This window comes from Pagrus major, chromosome 2 (assembly GCF_040436345.1).
Source record: "Pagrus major chromosome 2, Pma_NU_1.0".
In the NCBI taxonomy this organism is placed as follows: Eukaryota; Metazoa; Chordata; class Actinopteri; order Spariformes; family Sparidae; genus Pagrus; species Pagrus major.
This window is the reverse complement of record NC_133216.1, coordinates 12,761,855-12,779,259: the sequence shown is the minus strand read 5'-3', so window position 1 is coordinate 12,779,259 and position 17,405 is coordinate 12,761,855. Positions and strand designations below refer to the sequence as shown.

Here is a 17,405-nt window from a genome sequence, read left to right as displayed (position 1 = left end):
GTATACTAGAACAAACTATTCTAGTAGAACTAGAAACTAGAAATATTGTAAAAGTCAAAATGATGGCTTAATTAGAAACCATGGGCTGTAATTTGACAAATATAGTGCCCTATTAATAATGATCAGACAAAACACAGAGCTCAGAGGATGATTCACTCATTTGGGCTTTATTTAACATAGTTTCACTTCATTACAGGGTAATTTGTTGGTAATTACTACTATGTTAGCATATTATTAGACTTTCTTTGATGATCATTAGTGACACATTCCAAAAAAAATGTAACTGCAAAATAAAGCAAAAAAAAATAAAGCTGATTAACTTTTAGAAGTTAATCAGCAACATATTACAACAAACCACCTGTTTGGCTTGTCCAGTACAATTCTATACTTCTGACAAACTTTTCCAGTAAAATATAGTTCCAAAATGCATGGCCTCCTCAGTGTGTGACTGCATCTCGCCATCCTGGAGATATGCAGAATGACCAGTGATAACATGAAATGTTTTTTGTAGCTCCTCAACAACAAATAACGGCTTATTACATCTCGTTAGTTGACGTAGGTTATAGCTGTCATTGTTTACTATCTAAGAAAGACCTTATTATATCTAGTCTTTCTTTAATTTGATACAAAGTACGTCATATTACATCTTATGAGTGTACTGGCGACTGAATGTTCATTAATTTACCCAAAGATATCTAATCTTTGTAGTAACGTTTTTAGTAACGTGTATCATTAACATTTATTGAACTATTGCCATCTGCTCACCTCACTTTCTTCATGAGTGGTGAGTTATGAGCTGATTTATTATTGTAAGGGTCATTATATCATGGGCAGTATTTATGAAGTAAATTAGCCGTAGCATGTCCATCTCATTCATTGTATCATTGCATTATCATTGAGTTGTGTATGTGGCCTGAATACAGAGAGTAGACCTTTCCTTGTTGCCCTCTGGGAAATAAATCAACCATTTATGAAGAGAGCATGCCTACCTGCATCTGACACAGTTGTTATAAGAGCTGTGTCCTCTCTTTTAAAACATGCCTAGCAAACATGCATGAGCTACAGAGAGCTATTATCTCATTTCTGTTTGTTCTCTACCCAAGCAGTTTCTGGTTGTGAACTGTTTGGTAGATTTAACATGCCAAGTTTGTTCAAGCAGGGAGACATCATGATTGGGGGATTTTCCCAGTTTTCAACAAAGAGATAAGTAGCACTTCAATGTTTGAGAGCGAGCCGCCTGGAGTAAAGTGTGCAGGGTAAGTTTTAATCCATCTCACGTTTCCATACTGCATACATGTTCCTGTACTCTTATCTACATCATTGTCATTGTATGTACATGTACAGCTGCAGCTTTGTAATCTTACAACCTATTTCAATCAACAATGCCTTTTTAGATTTGACCTGAGAGCTTTTCAGTGGACCAAAGTGATGATATTTGCAATTGAAGAAATCAACAATGATCCTGCTCTCCTGCCAAACATATCTCTTGTCTATAGGATTCTTAACTCTTGCGCATCTCCTACAAATACATTACGTGCTGCATTAACACTGGCTAGTAGACCAGAGGAGATACATTTGACTTCCCCTTGTCCTCCGGCTATATCTGCACTGATAGCAGAGTCAGGATCATCTCAGTCTTTAGCTGTGGCTGGTACTCTCGGACTGTTTCAAGTGCCAATAGTAAGAGATTAATTAGAGGTTCTATTGCAAGAGTGTTCTGTGATATTTGCTGCTTTTTAGTGCTTGTTTTGAGGCTTTCTTTTCAAACTTCTTTTGGTGTTCTCTTTTCAGGTAAGTTACTTCTCAACATGTGCCTGCCTGAGTGACAGAGCTAAATATCCTACGTTTTTTTCGGACAATCCCCAGCGACTACTTTCAGGCAAAAGCGTTGGCAGCACTTGTCAAGCGTTTTGGCTGGCAGTGGATTGGGGCCATACAGTCAGACAATGACTACGGGCGAAATGGGATCCTGGCTTTTACTGAGGAGGTTAAAAAGCTGGGGGTTTGTGTTGCGTTTGTTGGGACAGTTCTACACACATACACCATGGATAAAATTCTGGATGTTGTGGAAATGATCAAGAAGTCAACTGTCAAAGTCATCCTGGCTTTCGTTCCAGAGGGTGACTTTTACCCTTTGATGAAAGAGGTTGTGAAACAGAACATTACAGGAATTTAGTGGATTGCCAGTGAGGCCTGGATAACGGAACCTCGACCTTCCACACCTGAAATCTACCAAGCTTTTGGTGGAGCCCTAGGATTTGTGGTGCAGAAGATGGCTATTCCAAATCTAAAACCATTTCTTACAGGCATAAATCCTTATACTGATCCAAGTGCAGCCTTTGTGAAGAATTTCTGGGAGATTATGGTCGGCTGTAGACTTCAAGGGGAAAACACAGGTACTGAGGTGAAGGATGAATTATGCACAGGCAATGAGACATTAAGACATTCCCAGGATGAGTTCTTCAATGTCACACAGCTCAGAGTGTCCTATAATGTGTATAAAGCAGTTTATGCAATTGCACATGCCCTCCATCAGCTGTTATTCTGCCAACCAGTTGGAGAAAAGATGGTGAGGCCATGCTTGAATACATCTGAAATTCAGCCCAAACAGGTGAGAAATAGTGCAAGTAAAATTCCTAATACCTCCAATTGTCTAAAAATAAACAACACATATGTCAGTGTAGAAGTCATCATGTTAATATGAACACTTAGAAATATCAAACAATCTGTTCCCTTTCTCAGGTCACTGATCAACTACAAAGGGTCAATTTCAGGAATCAGTTTGGGGATAATGTGTTTTTTGATGTAAATGGTCACCCTCCTGCTTCTTATGATATTATTAACTGGCAGCTGAAAGATGGGCAAGTGCAACATGTCACACTGGGTCATTTTGACTTTGCTGCTGATGGTGATTATGAGCTCAGCATCGAAGAGGAAGAAATTGTGTGGAGGACAGGGAAAACGGTAATCATGGATGGTTTTAGTGTCTGAAGTATGTGTCCTGTGTAAACATGAAATTAACTGAATTTCACTGCATTATTGTTGGATTGTTTCAGCATTATTTTCGCGATTCTTCTCCCAAATGTCTCGGACAGTTGTCGTGGCTGCTGACTCTTCTGCGGAGATGGGGACCACACATGCAGTCTGTATGACTGCAGGGGCGTGTGATTGGGTGTGTGGATCTCGTCCTAGGGTTATGGGGTCATTATCAGACAGTGGAAGAGGGCTTCCCATTGTGGAGGACCAGGAGAACATGGTAGGTCCCTCTCTGCATCACTGTTCCCACCTATCCTGTCGGTCATTTCTGAAGTGTGAGGATCATGAAGGAAGGGGATGGATGTCCCATCCCTGAACGTTATGGTGCGTGCCCTGAAGTCTAGTGTCACCTCTGCTGCACACAGAAAGTCCATTCCAAGTAAACAGCTCTCTTTTACTTCAACGATCCAGACAGGTTGGCAGGCTGAGTAAGTCTCTATTTCAATCTGAAGCTCCCACCTCCCCAGCATCGGAGCTTTCCCTCCGGTAACTGTGGTGAGTGGAACATCGGTGGCTTGGAATTGGGTTCCAGTGGGCAGGAGGTCTGGGTGAAGGAGTGACGCAGTCGAACCCGTATCCAGCAGGGCTTGGGTCCATTGGCCATTAACCAACACAGGTACTGTACAACAGTCAGTGGTGAGTGCATCAGGGGTGAGAAGAGCATGGGTGACAGGGAGGTGGAGTGCTTTTGCAACAGGTTGTGGGTCATTGTCTGTGGGGAGGGAAAGGTGGCTCGGGTCGCTCCCCTCTATACCGAGCCTTGAGCATTTTCCGGCTCTGGCGCCTGCAGGGCGGAATCAGGCACTGTACAAAGGTGCCATGTATGACTTCTCTGGTGACATCTCCAGCAGGCTGGGTTCTGTCTGTCCTCCAGTGACATTGCTCTGCGTTCTGAGCCCACGGAGGACAGCGTAGGTCCAGGAGGCAGAAGGGCCTGGTTCCTAGGCCGTATAGAGACCTGTCTGGGTTGGTAGTCCAAGCCTTCTGTGAGGATGTCTTCCACTGCCAATGCTTTCTCTAGTGCTGCCTCCAAGTTCTTGGACTTGCTGGAGTAAGGGAAGGGGCAGTAGGCCACGAATGAAGGCTTCCTTAGTTAATACCAAACGCATTGTATCGTCAAAATCAGGAAACCCCCTTTGTGTGAGGTAGCGCAGCTCTGCTGCAAACACCCCTAACTTCTCCCCGGGTTCCCGCACTCTCTCGTTGAACCTATGCCGCATCACGACCGCAGGGGTGGTGCTTCCAAACCGCCTCTCTAGCCCTAAATATAGCTTGTGGATTTTCTAGGTCAGCTGTGGTCACATCCAACAGTACCCTTCTTACCTCCCCCTCCAATGCTGAGACTAATTGAACAGCCCTTTCAGCTGGGGACCAGCCATTGGCGGTTGCTAGGAGCTCAAACTGGGTGCAATAGGTTTCCCAAGAGGCCATCATAACGCCCCACTTTTATGTGGCTGCCCCTAGGGACAGGGTCTGGGGTTGGTTATTGAAGAGCAACCAAGGCAGCACTCAGTGCAGTAGTCAGAGCAGGCACCAGGTCCTCTTGTTGGTTAGCAACAGCAGCCATGGAACTAACAGGTGTAGGAACACATGCCTGTGTTCCTTTCTCTTTGATGCTGAGGCCCTGTTTTTCTTATCAACTCTGTTTTTTGGATGAAGCAACTCTACAGGAAGAGGGGCGCCATCTTATCGCCTGGCAGAGAGGACAGTGTTTTCTTTGCTCATAAATACTTCGTATGAAGACACTTTTAATTAATTTACAACCCAAAGCCTTTGGATGAACTTTCTCTCCCTGGCAAACAGATAAATCCTCTTCACAGGTCATGTTGAGTCCTCTGCCAGTTCACCAGGAGGGACGAACGAACTGGTCATCAGAAGGTGTCAATACAGAGTCTTTACATATGTAAATTAATTCACACATCAAATGGTTCTTTTCCCCTTTGTTATAGAGTATCTCTCTCTACCTGTGTCTCTCTCCTCCCCTCTAACTTCTAAAGCACACATTAGCTTGAGAGAACACTGGAAACCTTCTGATGTGTCCCAGGCCAACACTCCCAGGTCTGTGATTTACGACTCATCTGGATGCTATCTGTGGTCACATTCCACCCAAATGGTCTTTGTGTTCCTCCAGATTTCAGACCATTTCTAATTAACCATTAAGTCAGGATCTCATTCTCTTAATTCCAACAGATTAAGGGTCAGTAAGAGAAGCTCATAAAACTGATCTTTCTCCCGTTTCTCTGTGATGAAATTTGACTGAAATCAAATTTAATGTTTAAATGTGTCTTGTGTTTGGTGGAACCACAGTGCCCTCCAGTGGTGAGTCCGGGTACAAAGGAATAAGACTGTCGGGATATCTTTGGCTTAATACGTTTTTCCTGATTAAAAGTCTGTAATATGTTTCTTCATTTACAGGTATTAGAACTATAAGAAATGCTTATATGTGGTCAGATTCTATCAGTTCTACTGTATCTTTAAGTGTTTTCATGTTTGATCCAGTGTTAATTTCTTTTAGTCGTTCAGCGAATTTAATCGGGTCATATTATTTCATTAAGTCCATTTATTTTGCCATGGTAAGGTCCTGAGAAAGGTGAAGCACGATCGCGAAACATTGAATCGGTTTAATTTAATTCAAGTTTCGTAAGTGTAGGCGATTGATATGATCCACAGTGAAAATCGTCAGCCCTCCCCTTTCGGACCGCCTGCCGATTTGGACTACAAATACCAAGAGACAACTCTCACTCCCTCTCTTGCTGTAATCTCTTGTTGTAACTCTTTTTGTAACTCTCTTCTAAAATTTTTCTTCGCTTCACTTTTAAATCTTTACCTTTTGTATTTTTGCGACACGCTCTTAGGCAGAAATCTCCGCACAATTGACCACGTGCGATTTTTACCTCAATATCCTAATTTGAGGACGCACTGACTTTAAGTGCTTTCGTTTTGTTAAGTATCATTATTTTACTCAGTAGCAGTTAATTTGACTTAATTCGTCTTGTTTTGAGTAATAACTGAGGACTCGCCCGGCCAGCGTTATTCTCTAGTTATTTTCGTCAAGAAAGTTGAATTAGTTCGATCAAAAGTTCAGAGTCATCACTCCATGCAAGAAGAAGACTTTATTCCGACCACCAGCGTTGTGCAGTAATTGCCTGCATCAACAAACCGTGTGACGGTTTGCAACGAGTGACTTTTTGCCGAGACCGGTCTGCCCCCAACGCTCACAAGCGGTGCCATCCCGCTGGGCAGAGGACGAGAGAAACCCACTGGGAGACCGGACGAGCTGCGACATCCCTCCGGCTCTTGGACCGGCATCTGCAAGCCGCAGACGATCCGCGACTCAACTCCTGCTCTTGGACCGGCACCTCAAGCCGAGGTCAAGCTATCAGCTCCGGAGAGGTCCAAGGTGGTGAACGTCTCCCAGTCTTCAGGCAAAGTAGGCTAAACACCCATGCACACTGCTGGAGTCACACGCATGTTCTCGAGTTGGTGGTGTCTCTTCTTTTGATTCATAGTAATCTTTAATTAATAAGAAATCCGGTTAGGGTCTCGTTAGTGTCAAAATTACTCTCGTAATCTTTGAATGCTTCCCAGACTCGCGACTTTACCATCCGCTCATCTCCATCCATTCATTACCATGATCATTTAGTCTCCACATTTTATGTTATCATTATTGTTTGTTTGAATCATCCTTTCATTTATTCACCTTGATTTATTTAGTAAATAAACATATTTAACCGTACGTCGTTGTCTGTGCAGGTTTGTTTTAATGTGGAGAACCGATGGATATGTGTAGAATTCACTACTTCATTTGTGAGATTGAATAAATTGATTTGAAATTGATTAGAATTGATACAAGTTAACCTTGTTTAGTTGAATTTGATTAATTACCTCCGGATTATTCAAATAGATAAAACATCGGAGGTGGTGCCCCATTAACAAGTGTTTTATTAATCGCCAGTGATTGATAAATTGCATTTATTGGTAGTGTATCTCCTACACAGGGGCTACAATGGGGGACCTACACCTGTCTAGCATAACATTAGCATCAATGTGGACATTATGCTGCCTCTAGAGCTCTTCAGAAAATTTCCAAAAGCACGCTCCATGGTCGAGTTAAGTTTTGGGTGCGTGTACATTGTTTACCTCTGTGTTACCGGCGCATGGCCGGGGAGTTACGGCAAATTGGAAGGGGCTTTTTTCTACAGCGTCGGGGACGTCGGTCAGCAATGTGGCCAGTGGTGAGTGAGACTGCTTTTCTTTTCTCCTTACAACTTGGCTGGCCTCCGTTGGCTTTATCCTCGGTGTTTCCGGCGGGGTGTACGGGTTAAAGAGGTCGGACTTTCCGGTTCGTTCAGCCATTTCGTCCCGCGGTGTTAGTTAGCGGTCGTAGCCCGCGTATGTGTGGGAAATGGAGGCTTGGCGATCCCACTTCTGACACCAGTGTAGCATTTGCGGCCCAACAATGCGGGCTAGCTAGCAGAATGATGAGGACACTGTGACTGAAGTTTTAACCAGAGGACCGGGTTTTATTCCCCTTTTGTACAGGCTAACAACGGGGTTGGAGGAGTGCCCAAAACAACAAAGGCTGATAATCGAAAACTGGCTAGCTATATGACTATATTTGTAGCAACTTCTCTTCACAGGGTTTTTCCCCGAACTGCCTTCCTATTTCCCTCCACTTTTCCTCCTCCTCTCTGATCCCCCTGATCAGAAAAAAAAAAATACATAAATCAGATTAATCAGGTCTTCTGTCTACTTTGGGTCAATCGGAGGGATCCGTTTTGTAGAGGTGCTGTGATGCCTGGAGAACTATGTAAATAAAAAAAATGTTGAAAAAATAGAGAATTGAGAGTGTGTTCTCATGATGATTCTTATGGTAGAAAAAGCTATAAAGGAAAGGCCCCAGGTCAGGATTTGTTTCATTGAAGGGGAGGGTAGCTCATGATGGGTTGGATAACTATTGCTTTATTCACTCTGCTGGCAGTAACAAAGTCAGAGAAACAAACATGCAAATTGATTGGACAGACAGGGTTCATGGAATTTTCAAAAGAAGGTGATCTTATGATAGCAGGAGTTTTCTCTATTACTAGTACACGCAAACTAATAGATAATGGCTACCAGGCAATTCCATATGCATACTGCACAAAGTAAGTCACTTAAATATGGTAAACATTTATGCAATGTCATAGCACAATAACATGTTTTGTGTGCCGAATGATCAGGTGTAATAACTTGCTTGTCAGAATGTGTCAACCCTTACCACTTCTTTACAGGTGGAATGACAGAGAATTAAAGTTTGCCCGGACAGTAATTTTTACTGTGGAGGAGATCAATAGGGATACTAAGCTCCTTCCTGGAGTGAGTCTTGGCTATAGGCTGTACAACGGTTGTGGAAGTGAAAACCTGATACGAGCAGCTGTAGAAGCTGTAAATGGAGAGGATTCAAAAGGGTGCAGTGGTCACATCCAGGCTTTCTTAGGCCATTCATCCTCTGGAGTGAGTAAATTCATAAACAGCCAACTAAGTCCACTGTCTGTTCCACAGGTGAGAAAAAATAAATGGCATATAACTGCAATCTATCCTTGTTTAATGTTCTATTTGTTTTTTGTTTTATATATATATATATATATATATATATATATACATACATATGATGTTAATGTTTATATAATGTTTATGTATATATAGCATAGTTTGCATGTTTTTGTTTCTTTTGGTTTTTTAGGTTAGCCATCTTTCAACCTGTGCTTGTTTGAGTGACAAAAGACTATACCCCACATTCTTCAGAACTGTGCCAAGTAGCCACTTCCACAACATCGCTCTGGTGCAGTTTATGAAATACTTTGACTGGCAATGGGTGGGGATTATTCATTCTGAACAACTGTATGCAGAGCAAGGGATGGCTGAATTCAGTAAGGAAGCAATGAAGGTTGGCATATGTGTTGAATACAGATTACCTTTCAAGACATCTCAAACCATTTCAAAGTTGGATGCTATTGTAGAGACACTAAGGGAATCTTCATCAAAGGTGGTCCTGTTGTTTATGTCCTTGTCTTACACTAAATCATTCCTGTCCAAAATGGAGAATTATAACATAACTGGAAAGCAGTGGGTCAGCAGTGGATCTTGGATCACACAAGCAGACCTGGCTTCTGTTGAGAGAAAAGACATTTTACAGGGGGCAATGGGCTTTGCCTTCCCTCAGGCATCCATACCAGGTCTTGGTGAATTCTTACTCAGCTTGAAACCTTCTGATGAACCACAGAGTGATATAATTAAAGCTATCTGGGAGAAGTTCTTTGACTGCAGCTTCTCTCCATCAAATACGTCTGCTATGTGCACTGGCACAGAAGATCTCAGGACAGTCTCCAGTGACTACACAGATGTGACACATTTCAGGCATGAGAATAATGTTTACAAAGCTGTGTACTTGGTGGCATATGCCCTTCATGCACTATTGCAATGTGAAAATGGGTCTAATCCCACCACAGGAAAGCCCTGTGTGAACAAGAATGAAGTTCAGCCTAAGTTAGTAAGTTCTAGTCAATTCATATTTATTAAATCATTTTCATTAATGGTCCAATTGGATTACAAAATGTCCTGATTGTTTCTCTTTGGCTTGCTTGCTGTATTGAGAACTATTAGTACTACCTCTTTCTGAAGGTGTTGGAACATATTAAGTATGTGAACTTCACCACAAAGAATGGGGCCAAGGTTTTCTTTGATGAAAATGGAGAGTCAGTTGCCCAGTATGACTTAGTTAACTGGCAGATGAAAGAAGATGGCTCTGTTGAGATTGTGAAAATTGGTCAATACGATACCTCTTTTCCAGACGGGAAACATTTTAAACTAAAAGACAACACCAAAATAGTTTGGGGAGGAAACAGTGATCAGGTAAAGACAGTGGAAAGTTGCATGTCTAACCCTGGTTCTCTGAGTGTTGAGAGAATCTCATTATTGTTATTTAATTTTGGATGACAGCTGAATGATAACCTTAAATTCATAGGAACTTTTGCAATGTCAGTGATGTTCAAAACATTTGGTTGTATTATTGAGTTTAACATCCTGTGTATTGCCTTATCAGGTGCTACGGTCTGTCTGCAGAGAACCCTGCCAACCAGGGACTCGTAAGGCCATAAACAAGTTTAAGCCTGTTTGCTGTTTCGACTGCTTTGATTGCCCCGAGGGAACAATAAGTAATCAGACAAGTGAGTAAGAATTTTCAAATTGAATTTTAGTCATGTGTATTGTCCCAGATAGCTTTCAGTGTGTATTAAAAGGGTACACGAATAATAATAAAAAATGGTTTGATTGTATTTTAATGAGTTGTAAATGTATTTCTGTTTGAATTTTGTATGATTTCACTCTTTTAACAGATTCTATGGACTGTCTGATCTGTCCGCCTGAATTCTGGCCAAATGAAAAGAAAGATCAGTGTCTACCAAAACCTACTGAATACTTGTCCTTCAAAGAGGTCATGGGGGCACTTTTAACTGGATTTGGCTGTGTTGGTGTATTTTTATCCCTTCTGACAACTATAGTTTTTTTGACTTATAAAGAGACTCCCATTGTAAAAGCCAACAACTCTGAGCTTAGCTTTTTGCTTCTCTTCTCATTAAAACTGTGTTTCCTGTGTTCTCTGACCTTCATCGGCCGGCCCTCTGAGTGGTCCTGCATGCTGCGACACACAGCATTTGGCATCACCTTTGTCCTCTGTATCTCTTGTGTTCTCGGCAAAACTATAGTGGTTTTAATGGCCTTCAGAGCAACACTTCCAGGCAGCAATGTCATGAAATGGTTTGGTCCTACACAGCAGAGGCTCAGTGTTCTGACTTTCACCCTCATTCAGGTTGTGATTTGTATCCTTTGGCTGACAATCAGCCCTCCATTCCCAAAGATGAATATGAAGTACTATAAAGAAAAGATAATCTTAGAGTGTGCCCTGGGTTCAGCTGTTGGATTCTGGGCTGTGTTGAGCTATATCGGGCTTCTTGCTCTCTTGTGTTTTATACTTGCTTTTCTTGCTAGGAAGCTGCCAGACAGCTTTAACGAAGCCAAACTGATCACCTTCAGCATGCTGATATTCTGTGCAGTCTGGATCACATTCATCCCAGCATATGTCAGCTCTCCTGGCAAGTTTACTGTAGCTGTGGAGATATTTGCCATCCTGGCATCCAGTTTTGGTTTGCTGGCATGCATTTTTTTCCCAAAATGTTATATTATTATTTTCAGACCAGAACAAAACTCAAAAAAACACATGATGGGGAAAATACAACCAATAACTCTTTAATCTGTAGTTTAGTGTCCTCTAAAACAAATAGCAATACTGTGACCATAAATAAACCCACTTTGCTGAATAGTCTGATAGACAATGTAGAAACACAAGATATTGTTGGAGCCTAAATCATGACCTTTCACTTGTTGTGATGTGTTGAATAAATTAAATACACTGACTTGTGTTCTTTCCTGTGTTTCTTTTGATCATACTGTATACAGTCTATGAAATCAACCAAAATGTTTCAACTTGCAGTTGTGTAGTGGGGTATACTAGAACAAACTATTCTAGTAGAACTAGAAACTAGAAATATTGTAAAAGTCAAAATGATAGGTAGCACAAAACATTCTTTCCTCTATCAATATCTGCCATCAAGGTGTCAATTTGTTGGTTAGGTAGTTATTAATTAGTAGTTAAATCTGGACACACTATGCAAAAACATTTTTTTATCACTCCACTTCAGTGTCTTTAGTGTCTTCTGCAGCTCCTCTCGGTGTTACTTATCCTCTGGAGATAGAGCGGACAGGCCAGTTCTGCCCACTACTACTCCGCCACCGGTCCTGTGTGCTGTCCCTATGACCCAAGGGACAGCTGTGACAGACAAAGTGGTAAATTATGTCCATCTTGACAACTGCTATTGTAACTTCTTGCTTGAGGTGAGTGAGCAAGAGTCAACTTGAGGCATATTGTCCAATCAAAATGTATGCATCGCCCTATGTTGGAATCGCGCTAAATAGCAATGCAGACTCACTATAGTCATTTACCTCGAGAGTCATTAATGTGCTGCCTCATTGATTTTTTGGAGATTGTATTGTTTTTTTAGTTTTTTTAAGGACGTCGTGGGCCACATTGAGATGGTCTGCGTATTTTGCGTGTGTGTCATATACTATTACATACAAGATCATGCAATAACAAAAGCCTTATCAGATCAGAGATATATTCATTAGACACTACCCTCACTACCAAATAACCAACATGGACCTCTGATGGCTTAATTAGAAACCATGGGCTGTAATTTGACAAATATAGTGCCCTATTAATAATGATCAGACAAAACACAGAGCTCAGAGGATGATTCACTCATTTGGGCTTTATTTAACATAGTTTCACTTCATTACAGGGTAATTTGTTGGTAATTACTACTATGTTAGCATATTATTAGACTTTCTTTGATGATCATTAGCGACACATTACAAAAAAAATGTAACTGCAAAATAAAGCAATAAAAAAAATAAAGCTGATTAACTTTTAGAAGTTAATCAGCAACATATTACAACAAACCACCTGTTTGGCTTGTCCAGTACAATTCTATACTTCTGACAAACTTTTCCAGTAAAATATAGTTCCAAAATGCATGGCCTCCTCAGTGTGTGACTGCATCTCGCCAGCCTGGAGATATGCAGAATGACCAGTGATAACATGAAATGTTTTTTGTAGCTCCTCAACAACAAATAACGGCTTATTACATCTCGTTAGTTGACGTAGATTATAGCTGTCATTGTTTACTATCTAAGAAAGACCTTATTATATCTAGTCTTTCTTTAATTTGATACAAAGTACGTCATATTACATCTTATGAGTGTACTGGCGACTGGATGTTCATTAATTTACCCAAAGATATCTAATCTTTGTAGTAACGTTTTTAGTAACGTGTATCATTAACATTTATTGAACTATTGCCATCTGCTAACCTCACTTTCTTCATGAGTGGTGAGTTATGAGCTGATTTATTATTGTAAGGGTCATTATATCATGGGCAGTATTTATGAAGTAAATTAGCCGTAGCATGTCCATCTCATTCATTGTATCATTGCATTATCATTGAGTTTTGTATGTGGCCTGAATACAGAGAGTAGACCTTTCATTGTTGCCCTCTGGGAAATAAATCAACCATTTATGAAGAGAGCATGCCTACCTGCATCTGACACAGTTGTTATAAGAGCTGTGTCCTCTCTTTTAAAACATGCCTAGCAAACATGCATGAGCTACAGAGAGCTATTATCTCATTTCTGTTTGTTCTCTACCCAAGCACAGTTTCTGGTTGTGAACTGTTTGGTAGATTTAACATGCCAAGTTTGTTCAAGCAGGGAGACATCATGATTGGGGGGATTTTCCCAGTTTTCAACAAAGAGATAAGTAGCACTTCAACGTTTGAGAGCGAGCCGCCTGGAGTAAAGTGTGCAGGGTAAGTTTTAATCCATCTCACGTTTCCATACTGCATACATGTTCTTGTACTCTTATCTACATCATTGTCATTGTATGTACATGTACAGCTGCAGCTTTGTAATCTTACAACCTATTTCAATCAACAATGCCTTTTTAGATTTGACCTGAGAGCTTTTCGGTGGACCCAAGTGATGATATTTGCAATTGAAGAAATCAACAATGATCCTGCTCTCCTGCCAAACATATCTCTTGGCTATAGGATCCTTAACTCTTGCGCATCTCCTACAAATACATTACGTGCTGCACTAACACTGGCTAGTAGACCAGAGGAGATACATTTGACTTCCCCTTGTCCTCCGGCTATATCTGCACTGATAGCAGAGTCAGGATCATCTCAGTCTTTAGCTGTGGCTGGTACTCTCGGACCGTTTCAAGTGCCAATAGTAAGAGATTAATTAGAGGTTCTGTTGCAAGAGTGTTCTGTGATATTTGCTGCTTTTTAGTGCTTGTTTTGAGGCTTTCTTTTCAAACTTCTTTTGGTGTTCTCTTTTCAGGTAAGTTACTTCTCAACATGTGCCTGCCTGAGTGACAGAGCTAAATATCCTACATTTTTTAGAACAATCCCCAGCGACTACTTTCAGGCAAAAGCATTGGCAGCACTTGTCAAGCGTTTTGGCTGGCAGTGGATTGGAGCCATACAGTCAGACAATGACTACGGGCGAAATGGGATCCTGGCTTTTACTGAGGAGGTTAAAAAGCTGGGGGTTTGTGTTGCGTTTGTTGGGACAGTTCTACGCACATACACCATGGATAAAATTCTGGATGTTGTGGAAATGATCAAGAAGTCAACTGTCAAAGTCATCCTGGCTTTTGTTCCAGAGGGTGACTTTTACCCTTTGATGAAAGAGGTTGTGAAACAGAACATTACAGGAATTCAGTGGATTGCCAGTGAGGCCTGGATAACGGCACCTCGACCTTCCACACCTGAAATCTACCAAGCTTTTGGTGGAGCCCTAGGATTTGTGGTGCAGAAGATGGCTATTCCAAATCTAAAACCATTTCTTACAGGCATAAATCCTTATACTGATCCAAGTGCAGCCTTTGTAAAGAATTTCTGGGAGATTATGGTCGGCTGTAGACTTCAAGGGGAAAACACAGGTACTGAGGTGAAGGATGAATTATGCACAGGCAATGAGACATTAATACATTCCCAGGATGTGTTCTTCAATGTCACACAGCTCAGAGTGTCCTATAATGTGTATAAAGCAGTTTATGCCATTGCACATGCCCTCCATCAGCTGTTATTCTGCCAACCAGTTGGAGAAAAGATGGTGAGGCCATGTTTAAATACATCTGAAATTCAGCCCAAACAGGTGAGAAATAGTGTAAGGAAAATCCTCAGTACCTCCTATTGTCTTGAAATAAACAACACATATGTCAGTGTAGAAGTCATCATGTTAATATGAACACTTAGAAATATCAAACAATCTGTTCCCTTTCTCAGGTCACTGATCAACTACAGAGGGTGAATTTCAGGAATCAGTTTGGGGATAATGTGTTTTTTGATGTAAATGGTGACCCTCCTGCTTCTTATGATATTATTAACTGGCAGCTGAAAGATGGGCAAGTGCAACATGTCACACTGGGTCATTTTGCCTCTGCTGCTAATGGTGATTATGAGCTCAGCATCGAGGAGGAAGAAATTGTGTGGAGGACAGGGAAAAGGGTAATCATGGACGCTTTTACTGTCCTGTCTAAACATGAAATTAACTGAATTTCACTGCATTATTGTCGGATTGTTTCAACGTTATTTTCTCAGGTTCCGACATCGGTGTGCTCTAATGTTTGTCCAGTAGGAACCAGGACAGCTCAAATAAAGGGAAAACCCACCTGCTGTTTTGACTGTATCACATGTGCTGATGGAACTATAGCCAACTCAACAGGTATAAGAAGCATGTATGCCATATTTAACAAACATAGATTATCCAATATCATAGCGTGTATTTAGTTTTTACCTACATTTTTTAGAAATATTACTGTCAGTGCTGCGAGATGTGGGATAATTTTATGTCTCCATATCGCATATTTGCAGAGGTCAGACACTGATCTTATTCTCTTGGATCATGCTTGACAGGTGCAGCTGACTGCACACCCTGTCCACAGGAATACTGGTCCAATGAAAGGAAAGATGAGTGCATTCCTAAATCAGTGGAGTTCCTAACATATCACGAGCCGATGGGAACGGCTATCACAGTCATATCTTTGCTTGGAGCTTCCCTATCATTGGCCACGATGATGACCTACATCCGCTACAGAGAAACTCCTGTGATCAAGGCCAGCAACTCTGAGCTCAGCTGTTTCCTTTTGTTTTCCCTTTTTTTGTGTTTTCTCTGTCCCCTCACTTTCCTCGGCAGACCCACAGTCTGGACATGCATGCTGCGCCACACAGCTTTCGGTGTGACATTTGCACTTTGTATTTCCTGTGTTTTGGGAAAAACTATTGTTGTTGTTACGGCTTTCAAAGCCACAATTCCTGGCAACAAAGTTGCAGGAAAGTTTGGTCCTGCACAGCAAAGGATCATAGTTTGCTTCTGCACATTGATTCAGATAGTGATATGTGTGTTGTGGCTTACCTTAAAACCTCCTTTCCCAGACATGGTTTTCAAATACAGCAATAAGAAGATCATTTTAGAATGTAACACAGGCTCTGAAGCTGCTTTTTATGCAGTGCTGGGGTACATAGGAATCCTTGCAATAATATGTTTAGTCCTGGCATTTCTAGCAAGAAAGTTGCCTGATAACTTTAATGAGGCCAAATTTATAACATTCAGCATGCTGATATTCTGTGCTGTCTGGATTACCTTTATCCCAGCATATGTCAGCTCTCCTGGAAAGTTCACTGTAGCTGTTGAAATATTTGCAATTTTGTCCTCAGCATTTGGCTTATTACTTAGCATTTTTGCACCTAAATGTTACATAATATTGATAAAGCCAGAGAAAAATACGAAGAAAAATTTAATGGGAAATAATAAAAAAATATGACTTATTTATCTTAGTAGATGATGCTACACACTGCCACTTATTTCTGAGTAGTTGTATGAGTATGGTAACTTTATGCAGCATTTTATAGAACGGATTTTGCATCTTCAAATCAAATGTATTTGCTTCATACACATTATGACATTAAAGATGCACAAGATTTACAATACTCTCGCTGAAAACCATGGGTGGGAATTATTAACCATTATTTGATGGATGGATTAACATTAGTTGACAAAACCATTAAATGATGCAGTACCATGTTTTGTAAACTATTTTATAATAAATGATTTCCCTGTGTGTATGTGACTGCAGTGTTAAATAAAGTTGTAATTATTAATATAGATATGGTATATATAAATACTGTACACTATTTAACATTAGCTTAGAAATGATATTTGCTGACTTCAACAAATGACCATCACCTACAGTGGCGGTCCTAGCTTGCATGCCACCCTGGGCGAACCTCACCTTCAGCCCCCCCCCCAGAATAATTTCTTATTAAACTAATATTCACAATATTATTATGACTGAAATGTGCTTTATTTGGAAGCAATTTGTGCTGTGATTGACTTTAGCCTACTAATTGCCTTAGTTGTGCACTATTAGATTAATCTAATATGAATATATACATAACTCAGTTCTCATTTTGGTTTGCACTAACTGGGCAATTTTCATACTCATATTTATTATTTATTTATAACAATACTCTGCCCTCACTGTCTATAATTATACTGTTTATATTTGTACACATTATGTATATACAATTATATTTCTATTTCTTACCTTTTTATTATATTGTTTATTTTTTACTATTATTATTGCTTATTGTTATATATAACTGTGACGGACAAATTTCTCCACTTGCGGGACTAATAAAGGAATTCTGATT

General features: G+C 40.7%; 1 protein-coding gene and 1 pseudogene across 1 annotated transcript; both read left to right on the top strand.

The window, feature by feature from the left end:
• Positions 1-777: 777 nt before the first annotated feature.
• LOC141019494 (extracellular calcium-sensing receptor-like) lies at positions 778-11,323 on the top strand (annotated as a pseudogene).
• A 2,081-nt stretch (positions 11,324-13,404) lies between these two features.
• LOC141019485 (extracellular calcium-sensing receptor-like) lies at positions 13,405-16,516 on the top strand. The gene is made up of 6 exons (XM_073494424.1): positions 13,405-13,493; positions 13,632-13,917; positions 14,029-14,601; positions 14,979-15,101; positions 15,294-15,417; positions 15,615-16,516. Exons 1-6 carry the CDS (start codon positions 13,405-13,407, stop codon positions 16,514-16,516), a joined length of 2,097 nt encoding a protein of 698 aa, XP_073350525.1.
• The last annotated feature ends 889 nt before the right edge of the window (positions 16,517-17,405 follow it).